The sequence below is a fragment of the Heptranchias perlo genome, chromosome X (genome assembly GCF_035084215.1).
Source record: "Heptranchias perlo isolate sHepPer1 chromosome X, sHepPer1.hap1, whole genome shotgun sequence".
NCBI lineage: Eukaryota > Metazoa > Chordata > Chondrichthyes > Hexanchiformes > Hexanchidae > Heptranchias > Heptranchias perlo.
Window position 1 is genome coordinate 17,487,820 of NC_090370.1, and position 21,740 is coordinate 17,509,559.

General features: G+C 46.4%; 1 protein-coding gene across 4 annotated transcripts in view; it reads right to left on the bottom strand.

The window, feature by feature from the left end:
* The window catches only part of LOC137307320 (natural resistance-associated macrophage protein 2-like), a 224,919-nt gene that overhangs the window by 172,493 nt on the left and 30,686 nt on the right, over nucleotides 1–21,740 (bottom strand). For all 4 annotated transcript variants that reach the window (XM_067976794.1, XM_067976793.1, XM_067976792.1 and 1 more), the window contains exons 2-3: nucleotides 11,416–11,499; nucleotides 25–176 (exon numbers count right to left, since the gene is read on the bottom strand). In XM_067976794.1, coding sequence (XP_067832895.1) covers nucleotides 25–176; nucleotides 11,416–11,449 — 186 coding nt within the window. In that variant the 5' untranslated portion in view covers nucleotides 11,450–11,499. The remainder of the gene's footprint in view (nucleotides 1–24; nucleotides 177–11,415; nucleotides 11,500–21,740) is intronic.

A 21,740-nucleotide genomic window follows, 5' to 3' on the forward strand; every position in this document is an offset into this window, starting at 1 on the left:
TCGAGGACACAAGAAAATTCTCACCGAACTATCATCTGGGATTGGGATCTTCTCATCCAGGTAGGTTTGGGGACTTTCCTCTGTTAGATCGGGAGATGCTGGCGGAGTGATGGTGCTGTACCTCAAGTGAATGTTACTCGTGCCATCAGGTTCCAGCTGCATTTCTGAAGTTTTATCTGAAAATAGAAAGGCGGCGATTGAAGGCATATCGAATGGTCTCAAGCAACACCCATTTTTTAAATTATACATTTCTTCCAGGGAGCGTGGGCCACACTGGCAAGGCAGTATTTACTGCCCATCCTCAGAGCACAAAGAGTTAACCATGTAGTGTGGGACTGGAGCCACATGTAGGCCAAACTGGGTCGGGGTGCCAGGTCCCCTCTCCCCCCACCCCCCACCCCACCGAGGTGGGTTTTTAAAACAGTCCGGCAGATTTCCAGCCCACAAATTGCCAGATGTACTGAATTCAATTTCACAACTTACCATAGAGGGATTTGACCTCTCAATCCGCTGGGTTGCTAGTCCAGTACCATAACCACTGGGCTTCCGAACCCATTGCTTCCATTCCATCAGACAATGTGCTCATTGTATCAGATACCATGGGATACTTAAGGGGCTGACATGATAGCTTGTAATAAATGCACTCCACAACCAGTAGACAGACGCAGCAGAAGCTTTCACCGAGGCAGTCAACGCCAGATTGCAGCGTGTGAAAGGACAGTGTGATAACCCACTGTATCACCCAATCCCAGAGTGTGAAAGGACAGTGTGATAACCCACTGTATCACCCAGTCCCAGAGTGTGAAAGGACAGTGTGATGACACACTGTATCACCCAGTCCCAGAGTGAGAAAGGACAGTGTGATAACCCACTGTGTCACCCAGTCCCAGAGTGTGAAAGGACAGTGTGATAACCCACTGTGTCACCCAGTCCCAGAGTGTGAAAGGACAGTGTGATAACCCACTGTATCACCCAGTCCCAGAGTGTGAAAGGACAGTGTGATAACCCACTGTATCACCCAGTCCCAGAGTGTGAAAGGACAGTGTGATAACCCACTGTATCACCCAGTCCCAGAGTGTGAAAGGACAGTGTGATAACCCACTGTATCACCCAGTCCCAGAGTGTGAAAGGACAGTGTGATAACCCACTGTATCACCCAGTCCCAGAGTGTGAAAGGACAGTGTGATGACCCACTGTATCACCCAGTCCCAGAGTGTGAAAGGACAGTGTGATAACACACTGTATCACCCAGTCCCAGAGTGTGAGAGGACAGTGTGATAACCCACTGTATCACCCAGTCCCAGAGTGTGAGAGGACAGTGTGATAACCCACTGTATCACCCAGTCCCAGAGTGTGAGAGGACAGTGTGATAACCCACTGTATCACCCAGTCCCAGAGTGAGAAAGGACAGTGTGATAACCCACTGTATCACCCAGTCCCAGAGTGTGAAAGGACAGTGTGATGACCCACTGTATCACCCAGTCCCAGAGTGTGAAAGGACAGTGTGATGACACACTGTATCACCCAGTCCCAGAGTGTGAAAGGACAGTGTGATAACCCACTGTATCACCCAGTCCCAGAGTGAGAAAGGACAGTGTGATAACCCACTGTATCACCCAGTCCCAGAGTGTGAAAGGACAGTGTGATGACCCACTGTATCACCCAGTCCCAGAGTGTGAAAGGACAGTGTGATGACACACTGTATCACCCAGTCCCAGAGTGTGAAAGGACAGTGTGATAACCCACTGTATCACCCAGTCCCAGAGTGTGAAAGGACAGTGTGATAACCCACTGTATCACCCAGTCCCAGAGTGTGAAAGGACAGTGTGATAACCCACTGTATCACCCAGTCCCAGAGTGTGAAAGGACAGTGCGATAACCCACCGTATCACCCAGTCCCAGAGTGTGAAAGGACAGTGTGATGACCCACTGTATCACCCAGTCCCAGAGTGTGAAAGGACAGTGTGATAACCGACTGTACCCAGTCCCAGAGTGTGAGAGGACAGTGTGATAACCCACTGTATCACCCAGTCCCAGAGTGTGAAAGGACAGTGTGATAACCCACTGTATCACCCAGTCCCAGAGTGTGAAAGGACAGTGTGATAACCCACTGTATCACCCAGTCCCAGAGTGTGAAAGGACAGTGTGATAACCCACTGTATCACCCAGTCCCAGAGTGAGAAAGGACAGTGTGATAACCCACTGTATCACACTGTCCCAGAGTGTGAAAGGACAGTGTGATAACCCACTGTATCACACTGTCCCAGAGTGTGAAAGGACAGTGTGATGACCCACTGTATCGCCCAGTCCCAGAGTGTGAAAGGACAGTGTGATAACCCACTGTATCACCCAGTCCCAGAGTGTGAAAGGACAGTGTGATAACCCACTGCATCACACAGTCCCAGAGTGTGAAAGGACAGTGTGATAACCCACTACCACCCAGTCCCAGAGTGAGAAAGGACAGTGTGATAACCCACTGTATCACCCAGTCCCAGAGTGTGAAAGGACAGTGTGATAACCCACTGTATCACCCAGTCCCAGAGTGAGAAAGGACAGTGTGATAACCCACTGTATCACCCAGTCCCAGAGTGAGAAAGGACAGTGTGATAACCCACTGTATCACACTGTCCCAGAGTGTGAAAGGACAGTGTGATGACCCACTGTATCGCCCAGTCCCAGAGTGTGAAAGGACAGTGTGATAACCCACTGTATCACCCAGTCCCAGAGTGTGAAAGGACAGTGTGATAACCCACTGTATCACACAGTCCCAGAGTGTGAAAGGACAGTGTGATAACCCACTACCACCCAGTCCCAGTGTGAAAGGACAGTGTGATAACCCACTGTATCACCCAGTCCCAGAGTGTGAAAGGACAGTGTGATAACCCACTGTATCACACAGTCCCAGAGTGTGAAAGGACAGTGTGATAACCCACTGTATCACCCAGTCCCAGAGTGTGAGGACAGTGTGATAACCCACTGTATCACCCAGTCCCAGAGTGTGAGAGGACAGTGTGATAACCCACTGTATCACCTAGTCCCAGAGTGTGAAAGGACAGTGTGATAACCCACTGTATCACCCAGTCCCAGAGTGTGAGAGGACAGTGTGATAACCCACTGTATCACCCAGTCCCAGAGTGTGAGAGGACAGTGTGATAACCCACTGTATCACCCAGTCCCAGAGTGTGAGAGGACAGTGTGATAACCCACTGTATCACCCAGTCCCAGAGTGTGAGAGGACAGTGTGATAACCCACTGTATCACCCAGTCCCAGAGTGTGAGAGGACAGTGTGATTACACTCTGGGACTGGGTGATGCAGTGGGTTAAGAACAGGGCAATAACCCTGACTTTGTACAATTAGCTTTCCAACTAATGCAGCCACCTGCATTAGTCTAAGGACGCACTGTGCAAAGCATTGATCGGGTCACCAGTGCAGTCGCGGCCCCACATTTCTGAACTGTGCTGGAAAAAGGAGAAGCGGTGAGAGAAGGGGTACAAATAACGCCAACAAAGGCAAATACTGGCATGAAATCATCAAAGTAATAAAAAGCGACTGAGCAATCTGCCACCCTTTTGTTTTAAAAAAGACAGAACCATATCTAATGGAAGCAGATCTGCAGCAATCCAGAATTTCCATTTATACTGCAGCCGAACTCCGCAATGTGGATTTCCCATGATAGCCGAGATGGTATCGACAAGCTGAAAACAGCAATGCTGGACGGTACTGAGGACCTATGCGTTGTGGTGTAAAAATCACAACAAGCTCAGTGAAGGTGGCGTGTTTTGCATGCACAAGTGGAAGAGACAGAAACTAGGACGGGTGATTATAAGTTAAGAAAAGGGGGAAGCTAAACAAAATGAAGCAGGACCACAAATTCCGCTGTATGAGCCACACCCTTTTTTACAGCAGTCCTTTTTGGTTGAAAAACCAAATTAAAATAACTTGAGACATGTCGGTTTCTCTGTCCTTATCCTATATTTAGGAATCATACAACATGCATTTATACCATGTCTTTAATGTCGGAAACATCCTAGAGCACAGAGGATAGAGGAAAAAATAGATAAAAGGAATAAAGAACGAATCACAGTGCGACAGTCAGGAGATGAGCACAAGCTTGACTGAAAAGATGGGTTTTTGAAGGTGGAGAGAGAAGTGGAGGAGTGTCGGCAAATATTAGGGCCGAGGTAGCTGAAGACTTAGTGGGGCAAGGGAGGTGGGGCAGATACACAAACGGACAGATTCAGAAGATCGAAGGGTGCAGGAGGGGATACAAGGCTGAAGGAAGGTGCAAAGATCGAGTGGGGTGAGGCCATGGAGGGATGTGAGGATTGGGATTTTAAATTTCACATGGTCGAGGAAAGAGAGCCAATGCAGGTCAGCTCAGCGAAGATAGGAGTGATGCATGATCCAGGACAGGACACGGCTGGCAGAGTTTTGAATAATCAGGATTTTGTCGAGGATGGGAAGCCAGCACAGAGGGCATTGAAGAAATTTAGTAAAATTTGGAAGCTGGCGTTGAGTTTGGCAAAAGCACAAATAGGGGTTTCAGCAGCGGAGGGACTGAGATAGGGGCAGACACAGGCAATGTTGGGGGGCAAAGTTATGTGGTCTTAGCTTTGGAAAGGATAGGGGTGTAAAGCTCAACTCTGGGTTCAACAGGACACCAAGGTTTCACATGGTCTGGTTCAGCCTGAGCAGGTAACTGGGAATGGGGATGGAATCACTGACAAGGGAGTGGAGTTTATGGTGGGGGCTGAAAACATTGGCTTCAGTTTTCCCAATGTTTAGTTGGAGGAATACAAAGAGGCATGAAGTTCATAGAATTTACAACACAGGAGGAGGCCATTCAGTCCATTGCACCACTGCTAGATTTTCTACTAGCTGTCTAATCCCCTTTCCCTGTATCCTTTGATAATCTTCCTTTTCAAATTTTTATCCAATTCCCTCTAATTGATGTTACAGACTCTATCTCAGTAGCCCCTGTGGTAAAACATTCCATGTTAAGATCACAAGACTATAAGAAATAGGAGCAGGAGTAGGCCATTCGGCCCCTTGAGCCTGCTCCGCCATTCAATAAGATCATGGCTGATCTTCAACCTCAACTCCACTTTCCTGCCCAATCCCCATTGAGTCCCCTGGAGTCCAAAAATTTATCTATCTCAGTCTTGAATATACTCAATGACTGAGCATCCACAGCCCTCTGGGGTAGAGAATTCCAAAGATTCACAACCCTCAGTGAAGAAATGCCTTCTCATCTCAATCTAGAATGGCCGACCCCTTATCCTGAGACTATGCCCCCTAGTTCATGACTCTCCAGCCCGGGGAAACGGCCTCTCCGCATCTACCCTGTCAAGCCCCCTCAGAATCTTATGTTTTTCAATGAGATCACCTCTCATTCTTCTAAACTCCAGACAGTATAGACCCATTCTACTCAACCTCTCTTCATAGGACAACCCTCTCATCTCAGGAATCAATCTAGTAAACCTTCGCTGCACCGCCTCTAAGGCAAGTATATCCTTCCTTAGTTCTAATAAACCCCTGTGAGAAAACATTTCTTCCAACTTCCCCCTTCATTCTTCAAGTAATAATCTAGTGATAAGTGGCAAGTGGCAAGTAACATTCACGCCAGACAATGATCATCTCCAACAAGAGAGTCTAACCACCTCCCCTTGACAATCAACGGCATTACTATCGCCAAATCCCCCACCATCAACATCCTGGGGGTCACCATTGACCAGAAACTTAACTGGACCAGCCACATAAATACTGTGGCTACAAGAGCAGGTCAGAGGCTGGGTATTCTGCGGTGAGTGACTCACCTCCTGACTCCCCAAAGTCTTTCCACCATCTACAAGGCACAAGTCAGGAGTGTGATGGAATATTCTCCACTTGCCTGGATGAGTGCAGCTCCAACAACACTCGAAGCTCAACACCATCCAGGACAAAGCAGCCCGCTTGATTGGCACCCCATCCACCACCCTAAACATTCACTCCCTTCACCACCGGCGCACCGTGGCTGCAGTGTGGACCATCCACAGGATGCACTGCAGCAACTCGCCAAGGCTTCTTCGACAGCACCTCCCAAACCCGCGACCTCTACCACCTAGAAGGACAAGGGCAGCAGGCACATGGGAACACCACCACCTGCACGTTCCCCTCCAAGTCACACCGACATCGCGACTTGGAAATATATCGCCGTTCCTTATCGTCGCTGGGTCAAAATCTTGGAACTCCCTTCCTAACATACTGTGGGAGAACAGTCACCACACGGACTGCAGCGGCTCACCACCACCTTCTCAAGGGCAATTAGGGATGGGCAATAAATGCTGACCTTGCCAGCGACACCCCCATCCCATGAACAAATAAAACAAAATCCTCAGTCTTTGTCCCCATGTTACCAATTAACCAAACAGTGGAAACAATATCTCACTATTTTATCCTCTCAAAGCCTCAGGATTTTCCAAACTTTAATTAATTCGCCCCTGTTCCAGTGAAACCACAAACCATTCAGTGCATCGTCACTGTCGCCTTTCCACAGCTCTAATGTCCTGCCCAGGTTAGTGAATCTTTTGCTTTAAGGGTGACTAGACACTGGGACTATTTCCACTGCAGCATAAAATGCTAAGAGGAAATTTAATAGCGTTTTTTTTTTAAATTACAAAAGGTTTTTGATAGGGTGAATAGGGAAAGACTATTTGCTCTAGTTGGGGAGCCAGTGATAATGGGTCATCAGTCTAAAATTATCAGAGAGTGAGGAGAGAGGTTAGGAGAAATTTCTTCACAAAGCGTTGATAGGGTGCAGAACGCTTTCCCACAGAGAATAATTGAGGCAGAGACCTTTAAGGCAGAGGTTCCCAAACTTTTTTGTTGAGCCCTCCTTCAGCGATTAACGTCCCAAGTGGCTCCCTCCTTTTTAGAAACAGTATTGTTGCATAATAGTGAGTGTAGATATCGCAGGTAACCCAGGATACCTCAGCAGTTCACTCACTCCAACGATTTTAATTCTGCTCCCTTACATTTTTGGGTTTTAATATGAAGACCAATCATATCATTCAAACTCACGGGCCGGGGAATTCCTCAGATCTGCTCCCACTACACCGCCATTACTTCGCTGGACATGTGGTGGAAACCATGTTTACTCCACTCCACCTCCAGCGACACAGATCCGAGGAATTTCCCAGCCACTAAGCTGGCATTCTCTACCCCAATAAACCTACAGTCTGGGAATGCCTGCTTTAAGACAAGAGTAAATATTTTCAGCAGAGGAAGAGACTGGCCTATCGGGAAGAGAGTGGGGCAGTGGGATTAGTATTGGATTGATACAGGGCTATGGAGAGAGAGCAGGGCAGTTGGATGGTTATTGGATTGATATAAGGCTATGGGGAGAGAGTGGCCTCCTTCAGTGCTGAGAACTTGTGTTTCTGATGAGATACCCAGAACTGCATACAATAATCCAACTGAGGCTGAACCCATGTTTTGGAAAATTCAATAACATTTCCTTTTATTTTCAGTGCCCCTATGTATAAGACTCAGAATCCCATTTCCCCAAGATTCAGCCACTGACTGGGTAAATTCACTGAGCCAGTGGAGAGATAAGGTCTCAGGAGATGGAGAGAACAGAACAGAAATAATCAGCCATCATTCCTGGCCCTGATGGTGATCCAGTGGAAGTACACTTGTGTGGGCAGCTACACCCTGCTCCCAGGTCCTCCCTGCTGCTGACACTGACTATGTAAGCTCAACATTAAGACTGGTCACTTAGCTGAGGTACCAGAGGGTCCTTGCAATGCTACCCCAGCATGAGGATGGAATCTTCTGCTCTTTAAGACTCAGTACCAGACAGGGCACTTAGCCATTAAACATGCAGGGAGCTGCTAGAAACTCTGCGTTTATCTTTTCAGACAAACTGTATTTGAAATAAACAGAGTGTCCAGCTAGGCATGAAAAATAATTATTAACACCCTCCGATCTACCATGCATCAGCCTTGGATGAGTGGTAGCACTCTCACTTCAGTCATATGGCCATGCCTCACTGTGTAATCCAGGTTGACGCTCCGGTGCAGTGCTGAGGGAGTGCTGCACTATCGGAGACGCCGTTTTTTGGATAAGACGTTAAACCAAGGCCCCCTCTGCCCCCTCAGGTGGATGTAAAAGATCCCATGGCACTATTCAAAGAGTAACAGGGGAGTTCTCCCCAGCATCCTGGCCAAAAGTTATCCCTTAACCAACACCAAAAACAGTCATTATCTCATTGCTGTTTGTGGATCTTGCTGTGTGCAAATCAGCCACTGCATTTTCTACGTTACAACAGTGACTGCACTTCAAAGAGTACTGCATTGGCTGTAAAGCGCCTTGGGACATCCTGAGGTTGTGAAAGGCGCTATATAAATGCAACTCCTTTCTTTCCATGGCATTACTCAAGAGGAATAGGGGTACGTATGGGTGGAGAAGCAGAGAACTCCGACGGGGAGAGTAGCAAGGGGCTGGAGAGCCGCAAGACAAATGCATTAGGGATCAGATCAGGCATAGAGGCTGAGTGCGCCAAGACCTCAGTGTGCAGCTATGCTTGGAGGGTGAGAGATTCAGGCCAGGCAGAGCAGGCTGACTGGGTTGGGACCTGGCTGTGTTGAAGAAAAAACATTTTAAAATAGGGGAAAACACAAACAAAAAACAAGTACCATCTGAAGAGTTGGTGTCTCCAAGGAGAAGTACTGCTGACAGCGAGGATCAAAGAATGCTGCCATTTTGTTTCAGGCTGCAAGCAGTCTGACCTCTCAGGCCACCTATATAAGCCAGCAATACAGTGTTTACATTGCTGACTTGTACATCGAGCAAGCCAACAAGTTGAAATTGTGACTTTTGAACAATTGTGCAACTGTTTGTGTTGCTGTTTGTTATGTTTTTGATGCTTTTCTAACCGTTTTATGCTATTATATCGACTCGCCTATCTTAGATCACTCTCCTAGGCAAATCCCAACTCGATTTTTGCTTCGAGTTCTCACTGAGTTTTTGGGAACATGCCCAAGAAATGAACAGTAAACCCAGTCTGGTAATTGTGTTTAACTATTAGACATATCCTGTGCCTCCATAAATCCCACTCCAGTCTTTGAGAGCAGTAGAGTATCACATCAGACCTCATCTTAATTTAAAAATATCAAGTGAATTAATTTTACCAAAGATGAATAAGCACAAAAGTAAGAGTCATATGATTGCAACATCCTCCCGCCTAACTCGAGTGGACAAAATAATAAGATCGCAACTCTAAGAACCAATAAACCTCTAAATAACAAATAGAATTTCATTTTCCCGCAATTTCTGACCATTGTGGGAGCTTAACTAATCAAAATTGTTTCTTGAAAATTTAAACACATTTCTTTTCCCCCAGAAGTTTTAAACTAATCGTTTAAGGCGTTTGATAAAGTGCCACGTAATAGGCTTGTCATCAAGATTGAAGCCCATCGGATAAAAGGAGGCAGTAGTAGCATGAATACAAAATTGGCTAAGTAACAGGAAGCAGAAGTAGTGGTGAACGGTTGTTTTTCGGACTGGAGGGGGGTGCGTGCAGTGGTGTTCCCCAGGAGTCAGTGCTGGGACCACTGCTTTCTTGATATATATTAAACGACTTGGACTTGGGTGTACAGGGCACAATTTCAAAATTTACAGATAACACAAAACTTGGAAGGGTAGTAAACAATGAGGAGGATAGTGATAGACTTCAAGAGGATATAGACAGGCTGGTGGCATGGGTAGACATGTGGCAGATGAAATTTAACGCACAAAAATGCAAAGTGATACATTTCGGTAGAAAGAATACGGAGAGGCAATATAAACTAGAGGGCACAATTCTAAAAGGGGTACAGGAACAGAGAGATCTGGGGGTGTATGTGCACAAATCGTAGAAGGTGGCACGGCAGGTTGAGAAAGTGGTTAAAAAAGCATACGGGATCCTGGGCTTTATAGAGGCCTAGAGTACAAAAGCAAGGAAGTCATGATGAACCTTTATAAAACACTGGTTCGGCCACAATTGAAGTATTGTGTCCAGTTCTGGGCACCGCACTTTAGGAAAGATGTGAAGGCCTTAGAGAGGGTGCAGAAGAGATTTACTTGAATGGTTCCAGGGATGAGGGCCTTTAGTTACGCGGATAGACTGGAGAAGCTGGGGTTGTTCTCCTTGGAACAGAGAAGGTTGAGAGGAGATTTGATAGAGGTATTCAAAATCATGGAGATCTAGACAGAATAGATAGAGAGAAACTGTTCCCATTGGCAGAAGGGTCAAGAACACACAGCGAGTGATTGGGATCTGGAATGCACTGCCCGAGGGGGCGGTGGAGGCAGATTCAATCATGGCCTTCAAAAGGGAACTGGATAAGTACTCGAAAGGAAAAAACTTGCAGGGCTACAGGGATAGGATGGGGGAGTGGGACTAGCTGGATTGCTCTTGCTTGGAGCTGGCATGGACTCGATGGGCCGAAAGACCTCCTTCCATGCTGTAACCTATGATTCTAATCGGCTCCTCTTTTGAAATTTTCAAAAAGGATCCTGAATTAACCAGCACTTTTTTTTTAATATATCCTAGAAGAGTGTTGCTGGGGCTTCCAGGATTTTAAATATCTAACCACTCAAATTTAAAAAGGAAGAGTCATATACAAAAAATTGTGAAGAAAATTGGTCAGAAAAAAATCTTAATATTAGAACTCTTTCTAGGCCTTTTGAGTTTATAAAAGGGACTTGTCAGTCAGATATGCAACAGTTACAAGCTCAGGCCAGGAATCGGAGCGTTTATATACAATGTGGTTTACAGCTGGTTTTGGAGATGAAAACATCAAAATGAGGCTGCAGGAGGTAGGTGAATACCTCAAATATTTTAGTACAGTCTCGATTCTTCCACGTACAAAGGACATTCTGTCGATTACCAGCGAAGTCTGAAGGTTGCTGTTGATAATTATAAAAAGAACCCCATACTGACAACAAAGCTGCCTTATAAAAAGGACGGAAAGGCCTGGTCTAACATGGCTAAGAGTTATACTCTTCAGGTCGAAAAGACAGACAAAAGAAAAACTGCAAATGCTGGAAACACACAGATGAACACTGCAGGTGCTTGTAGCATTCTGTGTTTTGAAGTGAGGTACATTTAGGGCTGATGGTGTTTGTGCAACCGGAGTCACTGCCTTCATTAAGACAGGACAGCCAGAGATTGTCAGCTGCTGCTCACACTGTTCTGGAATTCACCCAGCAGTGTCAGTGGGAGAGATTCAATTGCACCATGTTTAGTGCAAGTCACTTTGTAATAGACAGAGCACTAAATGCTTTTGTAGAAAGTTTCGAAACATTTCCCCAAACTGTACCAGAGGCAGAGGGAGGTCAGGCACAAATGATGCGTGGACATTTATCTGCAGGATACAAGCGCCATCTTTACCCGTCAATTCTTTCTTTTCCTGGTCGGTGGCCATGGTGAATGGAACCAGTCCACGCTCCGAGTTCTCTGCAGAAATCACGCTCCCTGTAGTAGATACAAAACAAAAATTCAACAAGATGCAGAGAAAAGGAACAGCAAATGGAGGAAGGGTACTGTAGGGTTGACTCAGCACAAACAGGCATTCAGATCAAGCCAGCCCAGCAGGAAATCAACTGCAATGACTACTCTGGAATGTTTCAGCACAGTGCCAAGGTTGGCACACAGCGAACGACTGAACACAGCAAACAATCATTTTAAAAGGGCTCCCATCTTTTTCATGAGTTCTAAAATACTTTAAATTTTACACAGTACAGCTATAACACGGTGCAAATGTTTGACTCATATACTGTACTTTACACCATACAGATGTTACACAGTGTAAATGTACAACTCATACACTGACCATTATACAGTCCAGACGTAACACACTATATAAATGTATGGCTCACATACTGATACTTACATAGTACAGTTCTTTTGGGGGTCAACTGGGTGGTTGACTTGCACAGAAAGCTATCAAGATGCTTAAGAGTCTCCAATCCATGCTACTCAAAAATCCACACAGGCAGTGTCTCTGTTTGTCTGTGATGGAGGACACACTCTCTCTACAGGGAGAGATCAGAGTTTCCAAAGTCTACAGAAATTAGGGGGGAGGCTGGCCGAGCCCGAAGTGTGTGTCGAGGTACTGCTTGAGTTTAACCAGCCATACCGGCACAGAACACTGGTAAGCTTCCTGGTGAGCAGCACAACTCACCATAATATGTGATGTGGCATTGCCACCACCCTCCCAACCACAGGACAGCACTTCGAATGCTGGTTCGATCAGATGGAGATGCAAATCTTCAGCAGCTGCAGCTTACCTCTCTGCAATCCAATCCTGGTAGCCACTGAGCCATAGACATATGAGGATGTGTTCCAATCCTCAGTCTCCAGATAAGTCAGTGCTTTCCCTCCAACCAACTGTTCTTCCTTTTTGCCGCAAATCTGCCTCACCGGTTTGTCCTGAATCTTAGGAAGCCCTTCTATTGCATGGCTAAGAGCTCTGAACTCTGAAGCACGAAGCAGAACTCTTTGGACAAATGTCAAGGTCCCTTGGACAAGGTTCATCTGCAATAGGACTTTGTCATCATTGAAGAAAGACAAGGCGAACCATACAGTGGACAATCTTGCCTCACTTCTCTTTTGAGAGAGCTTAGTTCAGTGAGTCCATCAACTTCGAGCTGGAGTACACACCCCGGATAAAATCCAAGATTTGGCCATCTGCTTCCACAGCTTTAATCATCTTCATAAAAAGGGTTTTTTTTATTTAAAAAAAGTTTTCGGGATGTGGGTGATTCTGGCAAGGCCAGCATTTATTGCCCATCCCTAATTGCCCTTGAGAAGGTGGTGGTGAGCCGCCTTCTTGAACCGCTGCAGTCCGTGTGGTGAAGGTTCTCCCACAGTGCTGTTAGGTAGGGAGTTCCAGGATTTTGACCCAGCGACGACGAAGGAACGGCGATATATTTCCAAGTTCGGATGGTGTGTGACTTGGATGGGAATCTGGGGGCGATGGTGTTCCTACGACACTGCTGCTCTTGTGCGGAGGTAGAGGTCACAGGAGAGGGGGGTGCTGCAGTGCACCCCGTAGATAGTATATACCGCAGCCACAGTGCTGGTGGGAGGGGGGGATTTGAGTGCATGAGTTACCATATAGAAAGTCTGATTAAAACTGATGAATATAATGCAAGTTGTTTTCCTGTGAACCACATGATGCTCTGTGATCTTGTATAAAGCCACAACCTGCCGTACACATTCCTCACAGGAGAGAAGTCCAGTCTGCTCTTTTCTGTTTATCTCACACTCTCCAACACATCCGATGGGCGCCGCTACAATCTAAAGAACCACCTTAAGAGCAGCTGATATCAATGAGATTCCCCCGGTAGTTTCTGAGCAGAGCAGGGTCCCCCTTCTCGTGGATAGAAACCACAACTGTGCTCAGGAACACCATAGTATGCATGACCCAAACAGAACCTGTTCACCAGCCTTAGAGGGCAGCTCCAAGATATGTCGAGGGCTTTGGGCATTGCTCATCAAAACCATCGCTGGCCCCCAGCTCCCGCTTACAGCAGCTTCGAGGAATTCAGAATGAATAACGCCTGTGCCTGCTGCCCTACCATTAGCTGCGAGACAGTGCAGAGCCCACTTCCTCCCAATGAACTGCTTCATTAGTTCTCTCTTATCTGTGCAGCACACGTCCTCAGTGTGTCCAACCTTCATTCACATGGGTCCTTACTATTTCCTATTGGCTCAGACACCAACTCAGTATCGTGCTCTCTCCGGACCCCGAGGATAACCTCACAGCTTTATGAGAGAGCAGTGGATTGGTCAGTCAGTGGCAATAGCCCAGAGAAACCCTAAATGACCATAATTGACAACAGACTTTTGCCAGCGCAGAAATGATTTAGGATCATTTTTGTGTAATTGTGCACCTTTGTGGATGAACCTATTTCACCTTCCTAATAACCAGAGGCTTCTTGGTAGACGGCATCATCATCATCTACTTCTGCAGAGGCTCTTGATCACTCCAAAAAGTCTTTAGGTGCAACTCTAATGACCCTATGCTTTCAACCAACAAGCTCTCCTTCCCTTTGCAGGTCACTTCAAAACCACCCTGTTCAATGGATTAATGACTAGTAGGCTCTAACTTGTTTGTTTAGGCCTTCTGTTGCCGAGGCAATGAAATATATATTCTAGTACAGAGCTGGCTCCGGAGGCAGGGTTAGAACATAAATGGGCTCGGAAAAACATTGAGAAATTAAATAATAAAATAAGAACTTTAAAGCATGGAGGCAGACATTCGGCCCATCACGTCAGTGCCCTCTCTCTGAAGTAGCTCGCCGTTCAGTTCCATTCTCCTGCCCCTTCCCCATTCACCCAACTCTCTGCTCCTCCCCTACTCTTTTAAAAAGTTTTACCATTTAGTGTATATTTTCTCTCATTCTTCCTCCCAACATGTGTCACCTCATATTTTATCTGACATCTATCTGTTCAATTTACTAAACTGTCCATGTCCTCCTGAAGTCACTGACAGTCCTCTTCATAGTTAACCATACTCCCACTTTCTGTTGTCTGCAAATTTTGACATAGTAACCCCTAAACCCAAGTCCGGATCATTTGTGTATAAAGAGGAACAATGCGCCAAACACTGACCCCTATGGACACCAGTTTACATCCCGCCCCCTCCAGCTGGATCCCACCACCAAACACATCTTCCCCTCCCCTCCACACTCGCTGCATTCCAAAGGGACCATTCCCTCCGCAACATCCTGGTCCATTCTTCCATCACCCCCAAAACCTGCTCCTCCCTTCCCACCGCCCAGGGTCCCAAACATTCCTTCCAGGTGAAACAGCGGTTTACTTGTACTGCTTTCAATTTAGTATACGGACCCTTCCCCCTCCCACCCCTCAAACACCCTTTCCCTGGCTACTTGCTTAAAAACTGTTAAATATTCACTTAGAATCATAGAATGAATACAGCACAGAAGGAGGCCATTCGGCCCATCGAGGCCATGCCGGCTCTTTGGAAGAGCTGCACACAATCCGCTCTCCTCTACATTGGGGAGACCAAACGCAGATTGGGAGATCGCTTTGCTGAACATCTCCGCTCAACCCACGAGCGTGACCCTGACCTGCCGGTTGGTTGTCATTTTAATTCCCCGTCCCACTCCCACTCTGACCTCTCCGTGCTCGGCCTCTTACGCTGTTCCAATGAAGCTCAATGTAAGCTCGAGGAACAGCACCTCTATTCTTTCGTTTAGGCACTTTACAACCTTCCGGACTCAACACTGATTTCAGTAACTTCAGATCATAACCACTGCTCCCATTTTTTCAGACAGCAAATGCTGGTAATGGTTCTGCTGTTGCCATTTACAGCTCCTCCAGACCAGTCTTTTGTTTCTTAACCTGTCCCATTCCCACCCTTCTTGCCTTGCACCATCATCCCTTTTGTCATTTAACCACTCCTGCCCTCCACCCTATCACAGACCCTTCCTTTTTGTTCTTTCCACGCCCCCCCACCCCACCCCTCAAACACCTTTCCCTGGCTCTGTACTTGCTTAAAAAGTTAAATCTTCACTTAGAATCATAGAATGGTTACAGCACAGAAGGAGGCCATTCGGCCCATCGAGGCCATGCCGGTTCTTTGTAAAAGCAATCCAGTTCGTCCCATTCCCCCTCTCTTTCCCCGTAGCCCTGCAAATTTTTTTCCCTTCAAGTATTTATCCAATTCTTTTTTGAAAGCCACGATTGAATCTGCCTCCACCACCCTTTCAGGCAGCGCATTCCAGATCCTAACCACTCGCTGCGTAAAAACAATTTTCCTCATGTCGCCATTGGTTCTTTTGCCAATCACCTTAAATCTGTGTCCTCTGGTTCTTGGCCCTTCCGCCAATGGGAACAGTTTCTCTTTATTGACTTTATCTAAACCCTTCATGATTTTGAATACCTCTATCAAATCTCCTCTCAACCTTCTCCGTTCTAAGGAGAACAACCCCAGCTTCTCCAGTCTACTCACATAACTGAAGCCCATCATTCCTGAAACCATTCTAGTAAATCTTTTCTGCACCCTCTCTATGGCCTTCACATCCTTCCTAAGTGCGGTGCTCAGAACTGGACACAATATTCCAGTTGTGACCGAACCAGTATTTTATAAAGGTTCATCCATGACTTCCTTGCTTTTGTACTCTAGGCCTCTATTTATAAAGCCCAGGACCCTGTATGCTTTTTTAACCGCTTTCACTTCGCACTTCTTTGAGTTAAATTTCATCTGCCACGTGTCCGCCCATGCCATCAGCCTGTCTATATCCTCTTGAAGTCTATCACTATCCTCCTCACTGTTCACTACACTTCCAAGTTTTGTGTCATCTACAAATTTTGAAATTGTGCCCTGTACACCCAAGTCCAAGTCATTAATATATATCAAGAAAAGCAGTGGTCCCAGCACCGACCCCTGGGGAACACCACTGTACACCTCCCTCCAGTCCAAAAAACAACCGTTCACCACTACTCTCTGTTTCCTGTCACTTAGCCAATTCTGTATCCATGTTTCTACTGCCCCCTTTATTCCATGGGCTTCAATATTGATGACAAGCCTATTATGCAGCAATTTATCAAATGCCTTTTGAAAGTCCATATACACATCAACTGCATTGCCCTCATCTACCCTTTCTGTTACCTCATCAAAAAATTCTATCAGTAGTTAAACACGATTTGCCTTTAACAAATCCACACTGGCTTTCCCTAATCAATCCACCCTCGTCCAAGTGACTGTTAATTCTGTCCCGGATTATCGTTTCTAAAAGTTTCCCCACCACTGAGGTTAAACTGACTGGCCTGTAGTTACTGGGTTTATCCTTACACCCTTCTTTGAACAAGGGTGGACCATTTGCAATTCTCCAGTCCTCTGACATCACCCCCGTATCTAAGGATGATTGGAAGATTATGGCCAGTACCTCCGCAATTTCCACCCTTACTTCCCTCAGGAACCTAGGATGCAACCCATCCGGACCAGGTGACTTATCTACTTTAAGTACAAATAGCCTTTCAAGTACCTCCTCTATCAATTTTTAGCCCATCCAGTATCTCAACTACCTCCCCTTTTACTGAGACTCTGGCAGCATCTTCTTCCTTGATAAAGACAGATGCAAAGTACTCATTTTGTACCTCGGCCATCCCCTCTGCCTCCATGAGTAGATCTTCTTTTTGGTCCCTAATCGACCCCACCCCTCCTCTTACTACCCGTTTACTGTTTACATGCCTGTAGAAGACTTTTGGATTCCCTTTTATGTTGGCCGCCAGTCTATTCTCACACTCTCTCTTTACCCCTCATTTCCTTTTTCACTTCCCCTCTGAACTTTCTATATTCAGCCTGGTTCTCACTTGTGTTATCAACTTGACATCTGTCATACACCCCTTTTTGTGCTTCATCTTACTCTCTATCTCTTTTGTCATCCAGGGAGCTCTGGCTTTAGTTGCCTTCCTTTCTCCCTCGTGGGAATGTACCTAGACTGTACCTGAACCATCTCCTCCTTAATGGCCGCCCACTGTTGAATTACAGTTTTGCCTGCCAATCTTTGATTCCAATTTACCCGGGCCAGATCCGTTCTCAACCCACTGAAATTGGCCCTCCTCCAAATGAGTACTTTTACTCTAGATTGCTCCTTGTCCTTTTCCATAACTAATCTAAACCTTATGATACTATGATCATTGTTCCCTAAATGTTCCCCCAATGACACTTGCTCCACCTCATTCCCCAGAACTAGATCCAGCAATGCCTCCTTCCTCATTGGGCCAGAAACGTACTGATCAAAATAAGAAATTCTGCCCCCTCTCTGCCCTTTACACTATTACTATCCCAGTCTATATTAGGATAATTGAAGTCCCCCCATTATCACTACTCTTATAGTTCTTGCACCTCGAATTTCCCTGCAAATTTGCTCCTCTATATCCTTCCCACTAGTTGGTGGCCTTTGGAATACACCCAGTAGTGTAATGGCACCTCTATTGTTTCTTAACTCTAACCAAATAGATTCTGTCCTTGACCCCTCCAGGACATCCTCTCTCTCCAGCACTGCAATATTCTCCTTAATCAATATTGCCTACCCAACACCACTCCCCCACCCTCCTCTTTTTCCTTCCCTATCTTTCCTGAACACCTTGTATCCAGGAATATTTAGTACCCAATCCTGCCCTTTTTTGAGCCAGGTCTCTGTTATCGCCATGGCATCTTATTCTCACGTGGCTATTTGCCTGCAGCTCACCGACCTTACTTACCAGTCTTCGTGCGTTTACACACCTTTTCCAGTTGTGGCGAAAGGTCATCGCCCTGAAAGGTGAACTGTTTCTTGCTCCACAGATGCTGCCTGACTTGCTGAGCTTATCCAGCATTTTCTGTTTTTATTTCAGATTTCGAGCATCCGCAGCATTTTTCTTTTGATTTACATCCCTCCAATCTGGGGGGGGGGGGGGGGCGGGGAGACCAACAGAGAGCGGGGCGGGAGGAGACAGAGAGGAAGATAGAAAGTTGCATTTCTATAGCGCCTCTCACCACCTCAGGATGTCCCAAAGCGCTTTATAACCAATTAATTACTTTTGAAGTGTAGTCACTGTTGTAATGTAGGAAATGCGGCAGCCAATTTGCGCACAGCAAGATCCCACAAACAGCAATGAAACAGATGACCAGATAATCTGTTTCTTAGTGATGTTGGTTGAAGGATAAATATTGGCCAGGACACTGGGAGAACTCCCCTGCTCTTCTTTCAATAGTGTTGTGGGATCTTTTACATCCACCTGATTAACCAGTGCTGTGTTTTCTGTCCTTCAACCAACTTCCTATACATGCTGCCTCACTTCCTTTAATACCCTGCACTTTCATTTGGCACTTTATCAAACATCTTTTGAAAGTCCATACACACAACATCCACTGCAAGTCCTTTATCAATACAATATTATTTGATCAAACACTATTCAATATGTCAGACACAAATCATCTTTTACAAATCCATGCCAGCTGTCTTTAATTAGCCTGTCTTTCTAGCTGGGTTGTTTTTAATATTTGTTCATGGGGTGTGGGCATTGCTGGCAAGGCCAACATTTATTGCCCATCCCTAATTGCCCTTGAGAAGGCGGTGGTGAGCCACCTTCTTGAACCGCTGCAGTCCGTGTGGTGAAGGTTCTCCCACAGTGCTGTTAGGAAGGGAGTTCCAGGATTTTGACCCAGCGACGATGAAGGAACAGCGATATATCTCCAAGTCAGGATGGTGTGTGACTCGAAGGGGAACGTGCAGGTGGTGTTGTTCCCATGTGCTTGCTGTCCTTGTCCTTCCAGGTGGTAGAGGTTGCGGGTTTGGGAGGAGCTGTCGAAGAAGCCTTGGCGAGTTGCTGCAGTGCATCCTGTGGATGGTACACACTGCAGCCACTGTGCGCCGGTGGTGAAGGGAGTGAATGTTTAGGGTGGTGGATGGGGTGCCAATCAAGCGGGCTGCTTTGTCCTGGATGGTGTCGAGCTTCTTGAATGTTGTTGGAGCTGCACTCATCCAAGCAAGTGGAGAGTATTCCATCACACTCCTGACTTGTGCCTTGAAGATGGTGGAAAGGCTTTGGGGAGTCAGGAGGTGAGTCACTCGCCGCAGAATACCCAGCCTCTCATCTGCTCTTGTAGCCACAGTATTTATGTGGCTGGTCCAGTTAAGTTTCTGGTCAATGGTGACCCCCAGGATGTTGATGGTGGGGGATTCGGTGATGGTAATGACATTGAATGTCAAGGGGAGGTGGTTAGACTCTCTCTTGTTGGAGATGGTCATTGCCTGGCACTTGTCGGGCACAAATGTTACTTGCCACTTATCAGCCCAAGCCTGGATGTTGTCCAGGTCGTGTTGCATGCAGGCTCGGACTGCTTCATTATCTGAGGGGTTGCGAATGGAACTGAACACTGTGCAATCATCAGCGAACATCCCCATTTCTGACCTCATGATGTATTAATGTTATCCCATTTATATTGTCCCCTCTGGAAGCTTACCCACTTATCAATGTAGGGCTGACTGGTCTACAGTTACCTGGTTTATCCCTCACTCTTTTTTTGAACAGAAATATTATACTGGCAGTCCTCTGGCAAAACTTCCATATCCAAGGATGTTTGGATTTTTCTAAATTGTACAGCTCAAGTCTGGTGTTTGTTTTACCAGACTGTGAAATGCACCATTCAGCAGATGGTGGAAAGACAAACGGCAAAGTCAATTGTCCTGGGCAATGACTTACAAACAGTGAATAAGCTCCGGTACGTCTGTCTCTCACACTGGGTGATGATACTCCATTTACACTCAATTGGGTGTCAGAGGAACACCAGTTATATTACAGAACTCAGCAGTTTGATGTCAGGAGCACACTTGGAAAGAGGTGGTCTCCACCTCTAGTGCTGTATATCGGTTGCAGCCAGCATTAGGGCTGCTATCTTTCACCCAAGTCCAAAATAAGGGCTGGGCGAAGGGTGGGATATAAGCTGCAGCTCTGAGGTTTAATTTGCTACTGTTAAAAATTCATTGGAAAGCTTAATAACGTTTGCCTTCAGATCACATGGCCCAACTAGAAGAGCAGCCTCTCCCCTATTCTCCCAATCGTTCCACATCGTTCACCTGAGGAAGGAGGTAGCCTCCGAAAGCTTGTGAATTTAAAATAAAATTGCTGGACTATAACTTGGTGTTGTAAAATTGTTTACAACTATTCTCCCAAGGTACTGCCCTACACTACATATTGAAGTACAGGTGGCTGCAGAGTGCAGATATGCAGCAGGACCTGTTGTGCAGCATGATGAATTATTTATCTATGCAACCCCCTTTGTTGCTCTCAAAGTGCTGTTTCACACATGGTGCCTTTAGCCCTTTACAAAAGGATTTTAACAGTTGTAACTGGCCCACTTAAGCTACTTTGCCATTGGGCTGGAGCTGCCAGCTCCCGACGCACGAGTTTCCAGTAGCAACATCAGAGATAAGCTTGCCAGAGGCACTTCCACAAGCCCCGAGCTGATCACTGCCCACCCTCCTGATCAGGATATGAGAGCAACAGGGGTGAAGAGAGAGAGAGAAAAAAGGGGGGAAGAGAGAGAGAGAAAAAAGGGGGGAAGAGAGAGAGAGAAAAAAGGGGGGAAGAGAGAGAGAGAAAAAAGGGGGAAGAGAGAGAGAGAAAAAAGGGGGGAAGAGAGAGAGAGAAAAAAGGGGGAAGAGAGAGAGAGAAAAAAGGGGGGAAGAGAGAGAGAGAAAAAAGGGGGGAAGAGAGAGAGAGAAAAAAGGGGGAAGAGAGAGAGAGAAAAAAGGGGGAAGAGAGAGAGAGAAAAAAGGGGGGAAGAGAGAGAGAGAAAAAAGGGGGGAAGAGAGAGAGAGAAAAAAGGGGGGAAGAGAGAGAGAGAAAAAAGGGGGGAAGAGAGAGAGAGAAAAAAGGGGGAAGAGAGAGAGAAAAAAGGGGGAAGAGAGAGAGAAAAAGGGGGAAGAGAGAGAGAAAAAAGGGGGAAGAGAGAGAGAAAAAAGGGGAAGAGAGAGAGAAAAAAGGGGAAGAGAGAGAGAAAAAAGGGGAAGAGAGAGAGAAAAAAGGGGAAGAGAGAGAGAAAAAAGGGGAAGAGAGAGAGAAAAAAGGGGAAGAGAGAGAGAAAAAAGGGGAAGAGAGAGAGAAAAAAGGGGAAGAGAGAGAGAAAAAAGGGGGGGGGAAGAGAGAGAGAGAAAAAAGGGGGGGGAAGAGAGAGAGAGAAAAAAGGGGGGGGA